The sequence below is a fragment of the Ursus arctos genome, unplaced genomic scaffold (genome assembly GCF_023065955.2).
Source record: "Ursus arctos isolate Adak ecotype North America unplaced genomic scaffold, UrsArc2.0 scaffold_33, whole genome shotgun sequence".
NCBI classification, from domain to species: domain Eukaryota; kingdom Metazoa; phylum Chordata; class Mammalia; order Carnivora; family Ursidae; genus Ursus; species Ursus arctos.
This window is the reverse complement of record NW_026623019.1, coordinates 9293600-9315600: the sequence shown is the minus strand read 5'-3', so window position 1 is coordinate 9315600 and position 22001 is coordinate 9293600. Positions and strand designations below refer to the sequence as shown.

The following is a 22001-nucleotide window of genomic DNA, read 5'->3' as shown; positions in this document are numbered from 1 at the left end:
AGGGGGCGCCTGGGTGGCACAGCGGTTGAGCGTCTGCCTTCAGCTCAGGGCGTGATCCCGGCGTTATGGGATCGAGCCCCACATCAGGCTCCTCCGCTATGAGCCTGCTTCTTCCTCTCCCACTCCCCCTGCTTGTGTTCCCTCTCTCGCTGGCTGTCTCTATCTCTGTCGAATAAATAAATAAAATCTTAAAAAAAAAAAAAAGAAATTTGGGTAGTAAGGAGGACACATATTGCATGGAGCGCTGGGTGTTATACGCAAACAATGGACCATGGAACACTACATCAAAAACTAAGGATGCACTGTATGGTGACTAACATAATAAAAAGTTATTATAAAAAAGAAAGAAAGAAATGTGGATTTGGGATCTTCCCACGTTTCCATGTTTTGTCACTCTCCTTGACGTGCTGAGTATCCAGATCTTCCCCAGAGCAGTGCCTCATGATGAATAACTACCCCATCTTCTTGTCTGTCTCCTTTCACCACTCACACCGACCGTCCAAATCCAACCTCTTTGTAAGGAGGAAAGGAACCAAGAAAACTAATTCATATTAAGGTGGGAGTGGATGGTATTTAAACTTCTTAATACTTGAAATCTGCTAAGCAGTGTTTCAAAAAAATATTTGGTAACATGGGTATCTTAATTGGTTAAATTTCAATGAGCTCAACAAAGTATGGTTTAAAAAAAAAGTTGCAAGCAAGGTTGGAGAGAGATTTACACTTTTCCTAAAGCAGTCCGTGTTCCCCAAAAGGTCTCAATTGCTTATGTATTTGTGACTCTTTTCACTGGGAATCTGACCCAGATAAGACTTAAGACTGTAAACACCCCAACTTTCCCTTTGGATCTTGTGCTGTTGAAAACTAGTAGACTTTTCTTGAACAAGTAAGTGGGTTTTAAGGAGAGCTCTCATTGGGGCATCTGGGTGGCTCAGTCAGTTAAGCATCTGCTTTCAGCTCAAGTCATGATCCCAGAGTCCTGGGATCAAGCCCCGAGTCAGGCTCCCTGTTCAGCGGGGAATCTGCTCCTCCCCTTGCTCTCTCTCTCAAATAAATAAATAATCTTTTTTTTTTTTTAAAGGAGAGTTCACATGTATTGACATGCTTCTAAAAGGTGCCATTGTCTTTGCCCCAGCTTGAGGTCCTGCTTTATTTACCAGGAGTGCTGGTTTTCCAGACTCTCACTTAAAAGGAACTTTTCTCTCTCATAAAAAGAAGGGATAGGATTGATGTAATAGAAAAGGTGCTTTGCAAATGTAGGAGCTCTATTTAGTTCACGTTCAAAGACAATGTTCTATGTAAAGTCACCGTATGTGGTGTTCACACTGTCGTTCATCAGTTGAGAAAGCATGGACATCCAGCCCCCTGCCCAAATCTTAAAAGTGGTATAATAAGAGTTATGACAGTTTATTGTTGTTTTGCTCTCTTTTTCTCTCTCTTTTATTTGATTTCTGGTTTTGAGCGCTTTTTTTTTTTTTTTAAACTTGACTGTAGAGAGAGAATATTGGGTCATGTATTGCAGTGTTTGGTAACATTTTGTCTCTGCTTCTTAACTGCATTTGCTGTTTGTGGGGGTGACAGGGAGAGGTCCCCAAAGTTCAGAGTACAGTAGCAGCATTTATACAGAACATTGCAGCCTGGCCGGCAGAGCACAGAGGTTACCGAGGGGCCAGCTGCTGCTTGTGATAGCATCCCAGGGCCTCCTTCTAATCTTGCACCATTTCCCAGGGTGGGCATCCTCGTGGGGGAGCTCTGCCTGGTGCCCTAGGACAGTCACAGCCCTCTCTTGTTCTGATTTCTGAAGCTGGAACATGCTCGTCACCCTACAGGTGACGGTTTCTCCTTCCACTTTTCATGGATTCCTTTGTGAATTTGTGCTTTGATCTAACCGAAGTATTAGAAACAGGAACAACCACAAATAATGGCATGCGACCCATAGAATGACAAGGTGAGACATGGAAAATGCCTTATTTATATGCATTTATTTATAAACCTGATTATAAAAATTATCTGGGGCAGCTTATGGAGAATGCATAACAAGTATAAAATTTCTGGGTGAGAGGAAATAAAGGGAGGGAAATCAATCTAAATCTGGGTAAGGTTAATACCAGAATATATCTTAATGTCCTTAGTTCCTTAAAAAGTTAGCTGCACATGTGACCTTGAACTTCCTAGCAGCCAAGCCAAAAAAAAAAAAAAAAAGGTAACACACTTTAGGATTCACGTACCTGCCAAATTAAAAACAGTGCTGCTCAAACTTGAACGTGCATTTGAATCACCTGGGGTGTTGGTAAAATGCAGGTTCTGATGCACTCCTCCCCGGACATCCTTTAAGTAGCAAAGCTTCACTCACTCCTAAGCTTGTATTTACAAAGCATGCTCCCCCTAAAAATATTAGGTTTGCAGGTTTCCTAGGTAATTCTAGAATAGATCAGATATTGAGCACTAAGTTTTCTAACTTCAATTTGCTCTTGATGTATTTAAAACATCAAACCCTCTAATACCGAGGGACAGTATTCACTCTCATCTTCGAAGTTAACTATGTTATTTCAAACCATTTAAAAAAGTCGTATAGGGGCTCCTGGGTGACTCAGTCAGTTAAGCAGCTGCCTTCGGCTTAGGTCATGATCCCAGGGTCCTGGAACCAGTCCTTCGATGGGCTCCCTGCTCATTGAAAATCCTGCTTCTCCCTCTGCCCCTTACCCTGCTTCTGCTCTCTCTTTCTCACATAAATAAAATCTTAAAAAAAAAAAAAAAAGCCATACAGTTTGGACGAACATCCTTTTGCCCTTATAAATAATATAATAAAAGATCACATTATAATAAAATTCTGGTGAGTCTGTGAACCAAAGAGACATTTACTGTTGTTCTTAGAATTAGCAATGGTTATGTGCCCTGGGTCTAGCGTCAGGGCACCTGGATCTGAATTCCACTGTGCCATTTGCTAGCTGTGTTACCTTGTGCAAGTTATGCATCTTCTCTGTGCCTGTTCTATCACCTGCCAAGTGAAGCTAATCATAGTACCCGTCAGAGGTGGCTGGAATAGTGCCTGCACACAGTAAGAATTCAATAATGTTAGCCATTCTTTTTTAAAAAAAATATTTATTTATTTTAAAGCGAGAAAGAGAGCATGGGGGAGAGGGGCAGAGGCAGAGGAAGAGAGAATCCCAAACAGATTCCCCGCTGAGTGCAGAGCCCAACGCAGGGCTCGATCCCACGACCCTGAGATCATGACCTGAGCAGAAATCAAGATTCAGAAGCTCAATCGAGTGAGCCACCCAGGTGCCCCAGTAATGTTAGCTATTTTTATTATTACATTTGAAATATATTTTCCTGGCAGTGAAATGTGAATGATAAATAAAACCACCTCGTCAGCTGCTCATCTTGCATAAGTAACGTTAAAGGAACGTATCTAGATTTGCAATTGTCTTTGGAACGCCTGAGTCAAAGACACAGACAACTTTAAGATCACTGCTATTAATAGGCGTTTGAATTTCGTTCTGTTAGAATCAAAGTCAGTCGCTAACAAAGTACGAAAAGCAGTTACAGCCACCAACCTCTTCCCATAGTTTTCGAATGAGGGCATCTCATTCATGCAGTTGGCTTTGCTGCATTTCCCCTTTGGTGAACAGTTCATCAATTTTTTGGCTCTGTCTTTGCAGAAAGGGCTAGAAAGGAGGAGTTTTTAAACACAAGAAAATAAAAAGAAATACTTTGAAATTACCAAAATAGGCTGAGTGCGTTTGCTTAGAGAAGTGGAGAGCTTTTTATATAGAAAGCTGTTTCAGTATGTTGTATCACAAGAGCTAGGTACTAATTTACTAGCCCATCTACTTCAACTCAGCGTGTATCGCTAGTGGTCTGCTGTTATAAACCAACACTTGGGTCTTAAGCTTTAGGAACACTAATAAAATGGCAAAACTGATTTCACTGGTATTCTCCTCCTTGCCATAACCATAGCTAAGATCCTTTTAAGGTCTCCCTAAACCTGAAGCACCTGGCCACATGTCATTTTAAATATATTGAGGGGTGCCTGGGTGGCTCAGTCAGTTAAGCATCTACTTTTGGCTCTGCTTATGATCCCAGGGTTCTGGGATCCAGCCCCAGGTCAGGGGCAAGTCTGCTTCTCCCTCTGCTTCTGTGATTTCTCTTACTTTTTCTGTCTCTCAAATTTAAAAAAAAATCTTAAAAAAATAAAAATAAAACATATTGAGATGGACCTACTTCCCCATTTGCAACATATACTTCATATATAATTATATGTAACAGTTTGCAAAGTGGGGGAAATTTTTGTTTACCTGTAGGTTAAACTCAGTAGAGTTGCCATTGAGGAATTGACAAAATGTTGTACGTGGTAAGCATTTCATTTAAAATCGTGGGTCACCTGGCTGGCTCAGTCAGAAGAGCATATGTGACTCTTGATCTCAGGGTCCTGAGTTCGAACCCCACATTGTTTATAGAGTTTACTTAAATAAACTTAACAAAAATAAGATCATTGATTGTGATATTGGAGTTTTATGTTCGTATTTTGGAGCTAATAATGTTGGAGGCCTCAGACATTTTTGCGACATCCTAAGATGTTCCTAGATCAGAGGCTCTGCGCCTGTCATCCTGAGGGGAAAGCGGCCCCGCCCACAAGCCAGCCCCAGCTCTTGGCGGGAAATCCTGATCCCTGCACTCATGGAAGGAAATGGGTGCCCGCAGGAACAGGAAGAACGTTCCCTCGTCAAGGGCATTTGTCATTGGCTGAGAGGCTGGGGGAGAAGGTGTACCAGAGAGAGACAAAGAGAAAGAAAAGTGAGGGGGAGCTTAAAAAAAAAAAAAAAAAAAGAGGCAGACCCCCGCACATACAGATTGAAGACAGAAACAGACAGCCGTTGAAAGACCGAGAGGGAAACGCAGAGAGAAGGGCGGGTTCCCTAGGGCGCGTGGACGGAAGCCTCACAGCCCCGCCCAGAGCCCAGAGTTCGCGCCTGCGCGCTGAAGCCGCTCCGCCGTCTGGCGCCGTCCTGATGGGAAGCTTGGCCTCGGTGACATCAGCCTTCGCAGCTGACCAAGCGCTTCTCAGGGATCACTGAGTCGGAGACGGTCTCCAACCTTTTTCTTACAGGTGACGTCCACCTTTCCCTGGGAGAGCATTTTGTAGTTTTCTAAACCCCCTTTGTCAGAGAAAGCCCACCTGCCTTGAAGACGGCAGTATCCCCCAGCTCCAGCGGCTTGAGCTGCTTGTTAGATTCTCCCTCTGCTTCGCACCGGAAACCAGCCAGTGTGGAGCTCAGCAGCGAGCTGATGGAGGCCTTCGTTCCTCTTGCCGAGCGCGCCTCTCGAGGCTCTGCTCTCTCTCCTGCTGACTCACTTGTGTTAGCACCTTTGCTAGAGAGCTGTTCAAAGTGTCCAGTTGTTTCAACAAGTGTCTGATGTTCTCTTTGCTGTAGCTCACCTGCTCCTTGAGCTGCACTCCAAGCTGGAGAAGCTCCTAGAAGAAAACACAGATGTCATCTTGGGGCTAAGTGATAGGGGCAGATTCTTCTCTCTGTTTTCTCGCTCTGGTTAGACACTGGGCTAAACTGAGCAGGAGCCATACTGGTGTTTTTCGCACTGTGGCTTTGCAAGATTTCTAGGTCCCCTGTGTCAACCTGTTTGCAGCAAGGAAATAGAAGCTAGTCCCGAGAGGGTCCCAAGCAGAGAGAGTGTGTGTGGTCAACAATTCCATCTAAGAATGACCAGATTCCACAAGCTAGCTTCTGACTTCCTCGAGCTGCTTACTTAGAGCAGTTCAAAAATCAGCGGAGGGGCTGTTGGCGAATCAGTGGAAAAAATTCAAAGTTTCCAAAAACAGTTTGCAATCAAGAGAAGCCATCTGAAGTGGCTCTGGAAAGAAAACTGTTGATGAATACCACATGTTCTGTTAAGTGTCATGATGCATAGGACCAAGGAGAGCCATTCTTGTCTGTGTTTGGGGAAAATGAGATTGTACTCGACGCCATGCACATACGCTGGGCCTGCACTGACTAAAGCAGCTTTCGAAATCGCTTGGCCTGAACCAGTAAGTCTCATCTTGCTTATGGGCTACCTTCTCAAAAATCGTTAGGTGACATAATGCTTAGGATTTTTCTCTAGCTAACATGAGCCATGTAATTTATCACTTGTACAACATATGAGCCCATTTATAAGTTTCTCGATAATCACTCTTACCTGGTTTAGGTTCTGCTAATTACCGAGCATGCAGGTAGATCTTCCCTCCCAAGAGGTAACAGTCTTATATTCATATATTCATTTTCTTTCAAAGTGTGCATATTTAACAAAACACATCACTTAGCGCTGTTGCAGTAAGAAATATAATGATCCTTGGGAGATTCACCTTCCTAAAAAAAAAAAATGTTTGGGTAAAGCCATTTAACCTCCCTGGAGTCAGGTTCCAGGCTTGCAAAAAGGGATGTTGAGCTAAATTCTCTGGAAGTTTCCTTCCAGCTGTGTGTCCTGTGGAAAGTGCGTTCAGAGTGGGGCAGGGCATTGAGTGCCGATGATGATGATGTTTGAGCACAGGGGTTTGCCATTCCTATGGAAGGAATGTGCGAAATTGTGAACCAGTATTGGGGGGATGGGTGGGCCACGTAGGCGGTCCCCTGTACAGGGACGTGGGAGTAGTGTGGGGGACAGCTCACCTGCTTATGCGTTGTGATTTACACGGACCCTTTCATCCAGCTACTTCAAAGCGTTTTTACAAACTGGCTCAATATTTCTTCAAGCCCAGAATAATGAAAGGTGGATTGGTGTTTTTTTCAATTAATTCAAAGGTGAAGAAATTGACCTTTACGGAACCTAAAGAGATTTTTCCAAAAATGCCCTACATTGCAGAGGGGCAAGATAGATACAGTGTTCATCACAGCTTAATAACTGAGAAAAAGGAAATAACCTGAATGCCTATTTTTGGAAACTGGTGTAAATTATGGCACATTCATCACATGGAATTATGTAGCCATTAAAATCGTGTTCATTGGGAGAACAGTCGTAACTGAGCAGCATTAAATGATACAAAACCAAGATAAAGCTTCATATATACAGTGGGATGAAATTGTTTAACGTACAGAGGAAATAAAGACAGGAGGACATAGGCTAGTCTGAACAGTGATTTTCCTCCGTGCAGTATTGAGTAGTTGGTATTTTATTCTTTATACTTTTCTATACTTTTCAGCTATTCAAGATTGAAAAATGGATACATATTATTTTCATAATCATATTGCTTTCATAGTCACGATTATGAAAGAGTTTGTGTATGAGAGAGTGTGGAGTGGACCAACTCTAGAGGATGATAGGAAAGATCTCTTTGATGATACAGGACATGTGAGCCAAAACCCAAGAGATGAGAAGGGACCAGTGAATTAGAGAACTCAGAGAAGCTCTTTCAGGCAAGGGAACAGCAGGTGCAAAAGCCCTGTCATAAGAATCAGTTTAGAATGTTCTAGATCTTGAGAAAAGGCCAGGGCAGGAAAGTAATGAGCAGTGGGGTCAGAGGAATTGCCAGGGGCCAGATCATGTAGGGCTCACGATGAGAAGTTTGGGAAACCCTCGTAGGGGCCTGCCATAATCCGTTTTACACTTTTAAAAGGTCCTCCTGATGGATATATAAGGAGTAGATTATAAGGGGCAAGTGTAGAAGTCAAGAGATGACTTAAAAGCATTGCTGTGGTCTGGGTGAGACATGAGGGTGGTTTGGAGTGGAGTGTGGAAGGTTGTATGTATTTGACCCTGCTTTGTGTAGGAAATCATCATCATCACCATAACTGTCCTTAATAAGTTCTTGCTCATTAACGCACCCCACAGCCCTGTGAGGTAGGTGAGACTATTAGCCTGACTGGGGCTTTGGAAAGGCTAAATAACTTGCCCAAGGTCAGCTCTCTGGCTCCAGAGCCAACACCCCTAACCACTCTTGACAAGACCACTCAGTAAACATTCGCTCTGCAGAAGGGAGCAGTGGCTGCAAAGATGAGCAAGCGTGAGCAGAGAGGGGTCTGTCCCGAGCCACGTGCCCGCACCCAGCTTTGGACTGCCTTCTGCACTCATTACTACATCCATGTCCATTCCGAACGGCCTCACAGTTGCACTCCCTCAGTTTGACAGAGAAAGATCTGGAAAGTGCCACTGACACAGCCACGAGCTAGGTTCAGAACAGCACTGAACTTGATCCTATGCCTGCTCCGTGGCTAACTCATAGAGGACCAACTGTCCCTTTACCTTCCAGGGCCTCTATTTTCTCATTTTCAAAAATTGGGGCTTGGGGTTGGTGTCTCCCAGCTCTCGCTCACCTTTTCACTCTCTCCTGGCCTGCCATCTCCTCTTTGGAGGAAGCTATCAACACTTTACTGACTTTTGAAGCTTGTTGAGTATTGTGCCCGTTATCTAAATTTAATGACTTTCCTGGTGATGACATTCTTGCCTTGCATTTATGTTCTTTTTCACTTAAATGTAGGAAGCAGTCAATGCAGTTGACCATTGACAGCCAGTGGTAATCCTGAGATCACAAGAGATCAACAGAAGGACAGGATGGTAGCTAGAAAGAGCTGGAAACAGAGGCCAGGAGGCAGGGGAAGTGTGTGTGTCCCAGTTTCTACCATGCCAGGGCACCAGTGCCCGAGGCAGAGTGGCTTAGAGAGGTCACAAGATATAGCAATTGAGATCTGTCGCCATCACTGTGTCACCCCCATTCTGCCTCCAGCAAGTCACCCAATACAGAGAGTCTGGGGTAAATTAAGACATAGGAATGTTACTTATTTGCATCCTTGGCCTTTGAACTTGCACAAGCAAAGTAACAGCTGCTGTGTGTTCTTGGTAATTCCAAGTAGCATTTTCTCTCCTTGAATACCTGAGAGCCTTTACTCATTATCCTGCAAAACTATTTCAGCAGAGAATCCTTATGCATTTTTCCTCCCTCAATGTGGGCTGTTCCTCTGTCCCTGGAGAAGTTTATTTCAATGTTTTCCCAAGTGATTTCTCAGAACATTACACATGTGAAATATACCATGAAAGAATAGATTAACGAAATGAGTTCTGAGGTCAAAACACTTAGGGGAAGGAGCTGCCTCTTTACCCCTCGAAGCGATTCAGGACGCACATTAACTTGCGTATCTTTGTCTCCCCCAGTCTTTCCCAGCAGCATTTGGACGCCCACCTACTCTACTTCTCCACATATTTGATAACGTTTTGCAAAGTGCTGGGGTTCTGTGGAGTAGCCCAGGCAGCACTGGTTTGTGGTTGGCTTTCGGTGACCAGCAGGCTAATGGGATTTGTCTTGCTTGATAACCTGGCATAAGTCTAAAGGTTGTATGACACTCGGGGAAATAAGTATCTTTGCTTTTAACAACGATAAGTTGCATGAAATATATTACAGAATAGAATTTCAAACTCTGAAATTTTATTATGAAACTGGGATTCTGAGCATCAATGCCTCTGTTCCCGGTAGTTCAGGAAGCTCTCCCTTGAACGTTAACTCTGTCACATGGCTCGCTCTTCATATGTCTGGTACCGAATCCCTGACTGGGGGGCTGTCAGCCTGGTCTGTCAGGAACAGGTTCACTCAGCCCATCCACTTGGCTTTGTCTGGGGTTGTGGTTATTAGTGTTGTCCCTGCTGATACTGTCATTGCAAGGAAAAGCCATGGGGTAGATTTGGGTGTTTATGCAGACACCGGTCCAAAATCACCATTTTCACCCACACGTGATGGCAGGGTCAATCTGCTTATTACAACAAAGGGTTTAGAGTTGCAAGAACGGAGTCAGTGCCAGCTTGGTCTTTCCCTTTTGATTTCCCTATCACAGACCTCATAAATTAAACAGATATAGATTTTTTATCTTCTTATACTTGAGCATTGACTTCACCCTTTTTTAGGGGAGCATACTTTATATTTGAATATGGACCCAGTGAGTGACATTGACAATGTCTATTAAAGATGGGAAATCGGCCAGGGATCGATGTACGGATTTTTACTGTGCAAATTCACATGTGCAAATAAGTGGTTCTCAAACAGGGGTGATTTGGGCCCCTCGAGGGACATTTGGTAATTTCTGGAGACATTTTTGCTTGTCAGGACTGAGTAGGAGGGAGATACTACTAATATCTAGTGGGTAGAGGCCAGCGATGGGGCTGAATGTCCCACAACAAGGAATTGTCAGTCCCAAATGTCACTATTGGTGAGACTGAAAAACCCTTGTATGGATTAATAGGCAAATTTTTGTAAAGTGTTATGAGAACCTACATTCACTAAGGGAAAATCTGGTCACCTGGTCCCTCACGGTTCCTCCTCTGCCGGTGTCTAATACACACAAAGGTTGTTTGTTGTCTTGGAAGCTTTTGGAACAAGAATGTGTCTGTCTGGGGAGAATGTGTTACCTAGGAATTACAACAGTGGACCAAGTGTGAGGAGGACAAGACATTTGCCCAAAGAGTGGGACACTAACTAACTGAATCAGTCCTTGTGTCCTGTTGACACTCATCTGTTAATAAGACCCAAAAAGTTAGGCAGACTTGTCACTGAGAGATGTCATGAAGAACACATGGTCGGACAAGGTCATTCTTGTCGTTTCAGTGGGGGTCTCATGAGAAGGAACACAGCTCTAGAGCTAGACTTCCTGACTTTAACTCCCAACTGACATTTCCTACCTATGTGATTTGGGGCAAGTTATGTAACATCTCTGTATCTCACTTTTTTCTTTATTTGCAATATGGGGATGATGCCATGACAATAGTACCTACTTATAGGGTATTTATGAGAATTTAACAGTTTAAATTAATAAATAAGTATTTGGGGGCACCTGGGTGGCTTAGATGATTAAGGGTCTGCCTTCGGCTCAGGTCATGATCTCAGGGTCCTGGGATCGAGCCCCGTGTCAGGCTCCCTGCTCAGTGGGGAGTCTACTTCTCCCTCTCCCTCTGCCTCTCCCCCCTACTCGTGCTCTCTCTCTCAAATGAATAAATAAAATCTTTAAGAAAAAAAAAGAGAAATATTTGGAACATTACCTGACTCAGGATAAGTGCTGTATGAATGCTAATTGTTTCTTTGAGTCAGGATTATGATCATCCAAAAAAATACGTATTTGTTCTTCTATTCCACAAATATTTATTTAGCACCTGCTATGTCCCAGGCACTATTCCAACTGCTGGTGATTCATCAGTGGATCAAACATCAGATAAAGATAGAAAGAAAAAAATATATAAAATTATGGTTAACCTAGTACCTGTCCCATAGCTGTTAGATAAATGGATGTATGTTTCATATTGTTGTGTTATTGTCATATAGCTTGTTGGATTGGAGGTTGAAACTGTCGTCTTAGATAGGAAAAGAAAGCTAACCCTGTCCAGAATCCTGCGGTAGGGAGAAACTGGGACTGCTTTGTACAGATTAGAAAGGGGAAAAGAGGAAGGAAAGAAACGCAGTTAGACCCTTCGCCTGTGGTCATGAATTGTGTTTAGAATGTACTGAGTGGCGCCTGGCTGGCTCAGCTAGTGGAGCATGTGACTCTTGAGCTCAGGGTTGTGAGTTCGAGCCCCACGTTGGGCATAGAGATTACTTAAAGTCTTTCAAATAAGTAAGTGCAATAATTAATTAATAAATAAAATGAGCTGAATCTTTTTTTGCTTTCTTATCATGGTATCAGACATTCTATGTATCAGATTTCCATGTTCGAAGGCAGTGGGACGTTCTCGGCAGCAGACACAGCTCACTGTGTAGCAAAGCAGAGAACAGTGTTGGTTCTTATCAGTGGGCTGTCACCGAAGAGGCAGAATCCATAAGACCTCCCTCCTCCAAAAACAATTCACTTCTGAAAGGAGAAACTCCTTCGGGATAATTACCTCATGAGTGTAGGCTTTAGCATTCAGGGAAGAACTTGGCAAAAATAAACTCCAGACTTTATTTGCCAGTTCTTTATCTTTTTTGTTTGTTTGTTTGTTTAATATTTTTTTATTATATTATGTTAGTCACCATACAGTACATCCCTGGTTTTTGATGTAAAGTTCATGATTCGTTAGTTGTGTATAACACCCAATGCACCATGCAATACGTGCCCTCCTTACTACCCATCACCAGCCTATCCCATTCCCCTACCCCCCTCCCCTCTGAAGCCCTCAGTTTGTATCTTTTCTTTTCCAGAAATCTTCTCTACGTCTACCCACAGAGGCTGAACTTTGCTAACAAGCTGGCATCCGCCCGGAATATCACAATAAAGATCCAGTTTATGTGCGGAGAGGATGCTAGCAATGCTATGCCGGTAAAGAGGGAGATAAATACATGCCTCGCACCGGGGTGGGCCGGACTGCCCGTGTCAGTCCACACAGACAAAATCCAGGGCCCCTCAGTGTGCAGAGTCTGTCCATTCAGGCCAACCTATCAGCCCCGGCAGAGGCCTTTATGGCTAGTCCCATATTGGTCCCCCTGTGCCGATGGGGAAACGGGGTCAGTCTAAGTTGCTAGTCTCTTCCCTAACGTATTCTGTAGTGATCTGTGAAGTTTGGAAATGCAGACCATTTTAGAGCACTGAAAAATATTATGAAATCTTTCCACACCACCTTAATGGCATAAGAGTTGGAGAGACGGGCCCCACTGTGCTGGCCATGTTTGCACTCTGGCCAAGCCCCAGACCATGTCTGGAGACAAATGCCAAGTATTGCCTAGTAATGATAAACACACACACCGTCTGAACACCCTTCGGGGATGGATCTTCAGCCTGAGGCAAAATATAAATCAAATAATAAATATATAATACAGTGCTCTCTAAGGAACCCGGAAGGCCAGAATTTGTATTATTTTACCTATCTGCCACTAAATGAGATGGGCAGTTAGCTATTACTATTTTCCCTAAGTCCTAGAATTCAGTTCATATACCTTTCTACTGAAGGATTTTTTTTCCAGTGCTTCTATTCTTTAGATATCTACTTTTTTTTTTTTTAAACCATCCTTCTGTTGGCCCACTCACTTCCCCAAAGCAAGGCTTCCTCTTGTGACAGTGATGGGAAAAAAGTCTTCAAGGAGGGCTCTCTTAGTTCTCTCTGCTCTGGCCCCTAGCAAAGCTCCCAAGTCTGCCAGGTACAGCTGTGCAGAAGCTTCTGGGAGGGGACAAGTGAGGGTCAATCCCAGCCTATTCTCCACTCCCCAAGCCCAGGGACCTTGTCATGAGCACTGTTGCATTAGTAGAAGGCCCTTGTTTTCTTTGCCCAAAGGTTAGTCAAATCGTATACCATTAGGGCTGAGTCAGGCCAGAGGAGGTGTCTTTGTCTACATAGCAGAAACATGTCGACAAGCTAGTGAAGGTCCTGGTCACCCAAGCGATCAGGTCCATGTCTTTGGAGGGAAAGGAGCCTGGACCACAGTCGCTGAGGGCAAAACTGTGTGGCTTTACCCTGGAGTACAGACCTCTAGACAGAAAGGGAAAGTGGAGAGGGCACTGGTTTTCCAGTCTCACAAACCTGTGGCTCTTTGTCCCTAATACAACTCCTTGGGACCTCAGTTTACCCTTCACCGCTGGTCCTTCTGCATCGGAATGCAGTTGGTCGGTTGTAAACCCAGCACCCTTAATGTACAAAATACATTGTGAGACCAGAACATCCACGGGGCTGATGGTAGTTGATTTGATATACCCAAATATCACTGCTAATTTGGTCTTTTCTACATTGGTGCACAGGTCATCTTTGGAAAATCCAATGGCCCTGAATTTCTGCAGGAAGTGTACACAGCTATTACATACCATAATAAGTAAGTACCTTTCAGAGTTCCAAATATAGGCCATGGTTGTGTCATTACCTCCCGGCTTTTCTGAATCCCCTTTTGGTGATTCCTCCCAAAAGTTTTTATAACTCGGGGACTAAAGGACAAAGGAAATATATGTCAGTTCCATGATTCTGTGTTGGAGATGCATATTTTTCGCCATTAAGACTGGGAGAAGAGCATGTCTTTAAGAACCAAATATTGTTTTGACTTTTCTGGAGCCTTCTGATATAGCATGCTACAGAGAAATTTTATGGTATTAAATATAGAAAGAAATTTCCTAACTTGCTTGGAGGTATTGCAGGGGCCAGAAGCAAAGTCCAACTCTCCTTTCCCTGTCTCCTCGTCTTCTAAATGTTACTCCACATCTGTCCTATTATCTACTTTAACATTTACGTTCTCTGAAAGAGAAATGGAGCCCTCATTATTCTGTGGGTAAATTGAGTCACAGAATAATGTCTCAAACCATTCCTGTTTCACAGGTAGGGGAGGGGAGGGTCAGATGGACTCGGGTTTGATCCTGGCTTGATAACCTTGGCCCTCTGAACTATTTCTCTGAACCTTCTTTCCTGCGTTGGGATGAGGTTGAGATGAGTAGCTGGGACTTTGTAATTCAATAAATCAGGTTCCTTTTCCTTCCCACCAGCATTAATTCGCTAATCCAAATTCCTTTGATGAGGGCCAGCTATGGGTCAGTCCCTGTTCTTGGGGTGGGGATAGAAAAGGAGGTCACAGCAAGGCTCGGAGCCTCATCTACTTTTCAGATTAAGTCGAACTTTTCCATTATATGTGGAGTTGTTTTCTTGTTGTTGTTGTTGTTGTTTTTCCTGACAAAGCTTTTAGTCTGTGAGCAGTCTTATGTAAGCAAAGCGTATCTGGTGATACAAAGTTTGGTCTCAAGGAGCTTCAGCGTGGGAGCAGAATGATATAAAATGAAAAGCAGAACACCAGGCAGGCAAATTCTGTGGAGCAAAGGGCCTGTGGCGTTACAGCTGATAGTCAGAGACGTCATCGTTCTTCTAGAAGTTATTCATGTGTAATGTGCTTTTGACACAGGTCTCCTGACTTCTATGAAGAAGTGAAAATCAAGCTCCCCGCGAAGCTCACAGTAAATCACCACCTCCTGTTCACTTTCTATCATATCAGCTGTCAGCAGAAGCAGGGAGCCTCTGTGGAAAGTCTTCTGGGGTATTCGGTGAGTCGTTGCCAACTTGCCGATTCACACAGCAGGGACTGGCCTCCAGGGTCTCTGCAGAGACAGACAACTCGGTTCTATTCGTGTGCTTTTCCCTGTCAGAAGGAGCACAATGTGCCAAACCAGATTCTAGCAAAGAGCAGAAATGACTTGACCTAGCAGATGAGAAATTTCTGGAATGGCAAGCTTGTGGGTGATAGATATTGGAAGAATACTCATTTGTAAAAAAAAAAACAAAAACAAAAAAAACCACAATGTCCATTATTTCCAGATTTCATATATATGTTCCACATATAAGCTCTTTTTTCTCCAAGAGGAAGAAAGTTATTTCTTTAAAAAATATAAAAGGTAAAATAAACATTGATGTTGTCCAGACCCTCACAAACATTGGCTATAAAGAAAAACGCTACTACTTTGGCTCTGAAAGCAGTAAATCATTGATATTACTATCTCAGGAGCTCTCAGGGAATTTAAAATGCAAAGAACTTGACAGAAATTACTGCTCAAAAGAGGTCTGGTCAATATCTAATCATCATTTAGTTGCATTTGATTATTGTGAGCTAGATAAATGGCCAGAATTATATGCTGTAATAAATACCGCTTTCTTCTTTACATCATCTGTTGCAGTGGCTGCCAATTCTCCTAAATGAACATCTTCAAACCGGATCCTACTGTCTCCCAGTTGCCTTGGAAAAGCTGCCGCCCAATTACTCCATGCATTCTGCAGAGGTAACCAGCCAGCTAGCCACTAGCCGTTTCCTGTCCAGCCATGGTCTCGGACCACCTTCCCAAATCCACTTCTCGTTCCGTTCACCATGACTGAGGGTCCACAGCATGTTTTGGGGAACCATCATCTGTCAGCACATTGCATCTTGTTTTTGTTTTGTTTTTTTAAAGGGTTTATTTATTTATTTTAGAGTGAGTGAGAGAGCGTGAGGCGGGGGGAGCAGAGGCAGAGGGAGAGAGAAACTGAAGCACTCCGTGCTCAGCAGGGAGCCCAACACAGGGCTCGATCTCACAACCCCGAGATCATGACCTGAGCCGAAGCCAAGAGTCCAGCGCTCAACCGACTGCGCCACCCAGGCGTCCCATCACGTTGCATCTTCTGAGAGCACATTGCTCTGGGGGGAGGGGAGAAATAACTGCTTATGAAACCCCATTCGTTTAGACGTCACCAACTCTGAAGGCTTGGTAAATGCAGCTCGCACCCAAGGGAGCATTACCTCGCCTTATCCACAAGAAGGGGATTCACAGAGTAATGCCTTGTAAACTGGAGGCAAATGGAGCCCATTTGTGTTAACAACTGCTCCTTTTAAAAGGTTCCCACGCTGATGTCCACTGGTTTCTCCTCTGGGTCAGTCATGGCTCTCTGCAGTTGGATACCTTTATTCCTCTAAAGATGCCAACGTCAGGAGTCTTTCCTTCCCCCGTTTCCTGCACTGCCTCTTGCACACCCACTGTGCTGCAGTCCACCATTTAAGGGTCCTCGAGGGCTCTCCGCTGCTCACCACAGCAGCACCAGCTCTCAACCAGCTCTCCTGCGTCTCGCTCGGCCTGCTGCAGATTTGCATCAAGTATGATTTTCAAGCAAATCCCAGACATCGTATCATTTCATTTATAAATATTTTTAAATGATCTTAAAAGATAAGGGCTCTTCTTTTTAGCTATCACAATAGCATTGGCATACCTTATAAATTAGTAATTCCCTTATCTTCAAATATCCAGTCAGTGATCAAATTTCCGTTTATCTCACCAATGTCATTTTTTTTAAAAGATTTCATTTATTCATTTGAGAAAGAGAGAGAGAAAGAGAGAGGGAGAGCACAGAGGGACAAGCAGGTTCCCCCCTGAGCAGGGAGCCCGATGTGGGGCTCAATCCCAGGACCCTGAGATCACGACCTGAGCCGAAGCCTAATGCTCAACCGACTGAGCCACCCAGGTGACCCCAATGTTATTTTTTTTTTTTTACAGTTGTTTGTTTGAATCAGGATCCAAATAAGATTCACACATTCCTCTTGGTTGACATGTCTTGTAAGACTCTTTATCTATAGGTCCCTCCCCTCTTTATCTCTTGTTTTTCTTGCAATTTTCAAGTTGAAGGATTTCCCAGGACTTTGGATTTTGTTCCAACTTTTAGAGTCAACTTTCTTCTCCACTCTGACTACTCATCTGTCATCCCCAAGCTATTCAGTTATTCTCATATTTGCTTTTTTCCCCTAGAGAGGGAAGCTTCCCTTGCTCTGGGTCGTAGGCACGTGCCTGGCTTCCCACCAAAACCACTCTCCTCAAAACCACCTGAGAGCAACCTGAGTTTGTTCACAGATGTTCCCTGATGACTCCTTATGATTGGGACACGTGGCCCCTTGCCGAAGCCCTGAAAACTACCTTTTCATTATCAAGCTGCACATTCTAATTTCCTAGAATGCCCAATTATTTTCTTAATGCTGTAAGACAAACCTGGGTTTTTGGAGACAGAATCTTCTGGATCCAAAATCCGAATGCTAGCACTCCCTAGCTAAGAGAACATGGGGGAGCTGTTACCCTCTGAGTCTCAGTGATGAAACAGAGCCCATACCTGCCTATAAGGTTGCTGTGGACATTAAATGAGATAATGTGTAGCTGGCCACAAACTCAGTGCTTAAAGTAATTTCCTTATATTAGTTCCTTCTTCCTGCTTGCCCTGTGCTACCTTTATAGACACACCCTGAGTTTCACCCGCACTGTCCACTAGCCACTTGTGGTTACTGAAAGTAGCCAGTTCAAACTGATAGGTGCCGTAAGCATAAAATACAACCCTGCTATCAAAGACTTAGTGGGGAAAAAATAATGTAAAATATCTCATGTATAGTTTTTTATATTGAGTATATATTGTATCGATAATCTTTAGGCTACATTGGGCTAAATGAAACATAGTATTAAAAGTATTACTGCATGTTCCTTTTTAACTTTTGAAATGTGACTACCAGTAGATCTCAAGTGACATATATGGCTCACATAATATTTCCAGCGGACAGCTCTCCTCTAGATTGATTATAGGTGGTAAACTCTGGTGACCCCAGGAGTCAGGTGAGCAACGTAATGAATGCTGAGTCCTGGTGGAATGCGTTCACACGGGAGATTGCCTGTAGAGGGTCACAGCCGCTCCTCCGCCCCACAGACGGGTACCTCGCTGGGATGCAGGCCCATGTCTTTGTATCTTCCAGGTCTCAGAGGAAGTTAGAAAAGCAAGCTTTTGGGGCTCCTGGGTAGCGCAGTCGTTAAGCGTCTGCCTTCGGCTCAGGGCGTGATCCCAGCGTTCCGGGATCGAGTCCCACATCGGGCTCCTCGGCTAGGAGCCTGCTTCTTCCTCTCCCACTCCCCCTGCTTGTGTTCCCTCTCTCGCTGGCTGTCTCTCTGTCACATAAATAAATTAATTAATTAATTAAAAAATTAAGAAAAGCAAGCTTTTGGGGCATCTGGGTGGCTCAGTGGGTTGAGAGTCCAACTTGATTTCGGCTTAGGTCGTGATCTCAGGGTCATGGATGGAGCCCTACGTTGGAGGGCTCTCTCTTTCCCTCTGCTCCTCTGCCTACTTGCTCCCTCTCTTAAATAAATTTTGAAAATCTTAAAAAAAAAAAAAAAAAAAAAGGAAAGCAAGCTTTCATGTGAAATGTCTTGACATTCAAATGCTGGCAACTAATTCAAAAAGTTTCCAACCCTGGGCTACACAGAACTTGTCTGTAGGCTGGATCCAGCTTTGGGTCCCAGTTTGTGACTCTGACTTGGATAGTTACAAAAGTCTACACCCCATGCACACATCCTACTCCTGCAAGTACAGCAGGCTTCCTTCCACTGGAATGGAAGAGATGTCCACACTCCCGTGGCTGGGTCAGGCTAGGCCGTTCTCTCTCAGTGCTGTATGATGAGGTCTCTAGAGGATGACTCTTCTGGTGGGAATTTAAGGCAGGAAATGGTCCCCAAGGACTGCAGAACTGTCAATATATAAATGGTATAAAAGAGTCATTTTGAGTATTTAATGCAGGAGTCTAGCAGGCCGGCTCTTTGGGAACATTTTGTTAAAAGGGAAAGTGACCGCAGGCCCTCCAAGGATTAGAATTTCTTGTCTCATAACATATTCTACACTTTGTCTTGACATTCCTGATTAACAGGGAAATCACTGCAGTATTACTTTATTCCGATCCCTAGAATCCAGGATTATCAACGCTGGATGGGAGCTTAAGATAGATCACTCGCTTCAGACCCCTCCCTTGGCATAAGAAAATGAGAATTAATTCGACTTGTCAAAGTAACAATAACAAGTTCTGTGAAGAACTTAACCTGAGCTCGGGACGCCTAACTCCTAGGCTAGTTATATCAGGCTTCCAGGGAGGGACATGTCTGTATAACCCTGACATTTACACTCAAGCTACCTCGCTCTGCTTCTCGGTAACCAGAATGGGTGATTGAGTTGCTAATTATCTCTTCTTTTTTCTTTAACACAGAAAGTCCCTTTACAGAATCCTCCCATTAAGTGGGCTGAAGGACACAAGGGAGTGTTCAATATTGAAGTGCAAGCTGTTTCTTCCGTTCACACCCAGGTAAGGAACATCAGCATCCTCTTCAAATCAGAGCCAGAGGGCTCAGAAGGAAGAAGGGGGTACAGCAGAGAAGCCTCTACGGACGGTCCAGTGAAAGATCAGTGACAGTCTTCGTGCATGGATACAACAAGAAATCACCTTTAGTTCATTGTGGAGGCTTACAGGCCTGCTCAGGTTTTACTGGTCGTTTCAAGGGAGAGACCTACAAATGTCAAGCGCCTAGATGAAGGAACCCAGTATCCGCACTTTGGGCTGAGAAACCATGTGAGGGGCTCCACGTGCAAGCTTTTCCTGCTGCTGTCTCACTTCCCTCTTTCTTTCCACCGTTTCTCCAAGCTTTTTTTGTGTTGTGTTTTGTTGTTTCCAGTTTTCCGTTCCTTCCTTTTCTTGCCACTGTCTGCACTTCGCATCTGCTCCGACCCCTTTTCGGCTGTGTGTTTAACCGGGTGCGCTCGCCTCTGCCCACAAACCCGATCAGAGGCCAAATTCTGTGTTCTTCAGTTACTGGTCATCAAGAGATTCTGTTTTGTGCCCGCCGCTCTTCAGAGGCATTCGTAACCTTGACCTGAAACTGCCGGGTCCTAGAGCTTCAGGTCTGGAACGCCAGACACGAGGCTCCGCGCGTGAAGAGCTCTCTCTGGGCTCACGCATCCGCTGGTGAGTGTGGATGGGGGAAGCTGCATGAGGCCTGCCGTCTGTCTCCCCAGGACAACCACCTGGAGAAGTTCTTCACCCTCTGCCACTCCCTGGAAAGCCAGGTGACCTTCCCCATCCGCGTGCTGGACCAGAAGATCAGCGAGACATCCCTGGAGCACGAGCTGAAACTCAGCCTCATCTGCCTGAACTCCTCCCGCCTGGAGCCCCTGGTGCTCTTCCTGCACCTGGTGCTGGACAAGCTCTTCCAGCTGTCCGTGCAGCCCATGGTCATCGCCGGCCAGACAGGTGGGAGGCCCACGGGGCAGGGGGGAGGCAGGAGGGGCAGGCAGTGCCTTGTATGACACGTGAATCTCCAGAAATCCCAAGCACAGGGACAATGGGCTCTTCCTTTCTATTGATGATGTGAGTCCAAGGGAAGCCAGGACCAGTGATTTTTTTTTTTTTTTGAGACTTCTTGGATGTTAAAAAAAATATTAATATAGATGCTTGAAATTATAGTTTTTAAAAATAGATGTATTGAATGATTAGAGGTGATCGTTCAAATTCCATTCCATTCCAATCCAAATTCCTGATGGATTTATTTGACCTCTGGGATATTTTTGTTTTCTTAACCAACAAGGAAATAGAATGTTTTAAGGAAGTAAGACAACTGGCGTTAAATGGAAGCAAAGGAACGTTCTAAATTGAAATTCAGTGGGATCACTTTTTCTATTGAGATATAATGCACACATCTTAAAATTCACTAAAGCATATGATTCATTGGTTTTTTAGCACATTCACAAGGTCATGCAACTATCACTGGTATCCAATTCCAGAAGATTTTCATTAGCCTGAAATGAAACCCATGCCCCTTGGCAGCCACTCCCCGTTCACCCTTCCCCTCAGCCCCTGGCAACCACTCAGGGACTTTCTGTCTGATGCTATATTTTAAATGCTTACTTGGAACAAATTACCACCAAGTACAATGTGTAAGACTTCTCTTGGAAACAGTGTCTCGTTAGACCTGGGTCCGGATGTTCTCCCGACTCCTGCAGCAGAAGATGAGGCGGTGGGGCGCCTTTGTATGTTGCTGTTTTCGGCTGGGCTGATGTCATTTTGTGCCGCTCAGTCCAGCAGATGTGTTTTGGGTACCACTCATGCTCCCAGTACTCTGCTAAGTGTTGTGGGCTTTGCAGTAATAGTTGAGAGAGCATATGGGACCTCAGAGAACTTAAACCATAGCAAAGAGCAGAGAGCATCCAGGACCATCCTCAAAGGGACACAGCTAAATATTGGGGGAGGGGGTGGTAAAAACCTCAATCTAGGAGGACGATGGAGGCCCCCCGGGAGAAGACATGGTATTTAGGATGGCTTTGAAGGAGGGGTGGAGGCAAAGAAGCCCAAATGGGGATAGTCAGATGCACAGGGCAAACGCAGAGACCCAGAGTGTCTGGCTCAGAACAGAAGGGGTTCCGAAAACAGGATCAAAGGACACTTTGCTGGGAGTGTCAGAAAAGAAGTGAGCGAGTCGGTGGGGAGGGAGTGATGAACTCAGAGTCCGGCACACGCTGGGCAGCTTTCAGAGCCAGGGAAGAATAGGACCTCGAGTCCCCCATTCACACCGTGTCCTGGGATGCATCTCTCGTGGCTCCACAGATAGGTATCCTGTGTTGCGGGCCAGCGTCTCATGCATACAGCTGTTGCCTCTCCAGCTAGGTTCCTGCAGAGTGGCAAGCTCCACCCTCCCCAGATTCCTTCCCATGCCCCCTCATATTTGCACCCTGCTTCGTATGTTCCAGCTATTGAGCACAGACCTGTGCAGTAGACAAAGTGCTCGTTC

General features: G+C 44.6%; 1 protein-coding gene across 6 annotated transcripts in view; it reads left to right on the top strand.

Annotated features, from left to right (window-relative positions):
* Positions 1-22001, top strand: part of DOCK8 (dedicator of cytokinesis 8) — a 219260-nt gene that overhangs the window by 123497 nt on the left and 73762 nt on the right. For all 6 annotated transcript variants that reach the window (XM_044391271.3, XM_044391272.3, XM_026519308.4 and 3 more), the window contains 6 exons: positions 12143-12260; positions 13671-13741; positions 14810-14948; positions 15576-15677; positions 19430-19525; positions 20233-20467. In XM_044391271.3, coding sequence (XP_044247206.3) covers positions 12143-12260; positions 13671-13741; positions 14810-14948; positions 15576-15677; positions 19430-19525; positions 20233-20467 — 761 coding nt within the window. The remainder of the gene's footprint in view (positions 1-12142; positions 12261-13670; positions 13742-14809; positions 14949-15575; positions 15678-19429; positions 19526-20232; positions 20468-22001) is intronic.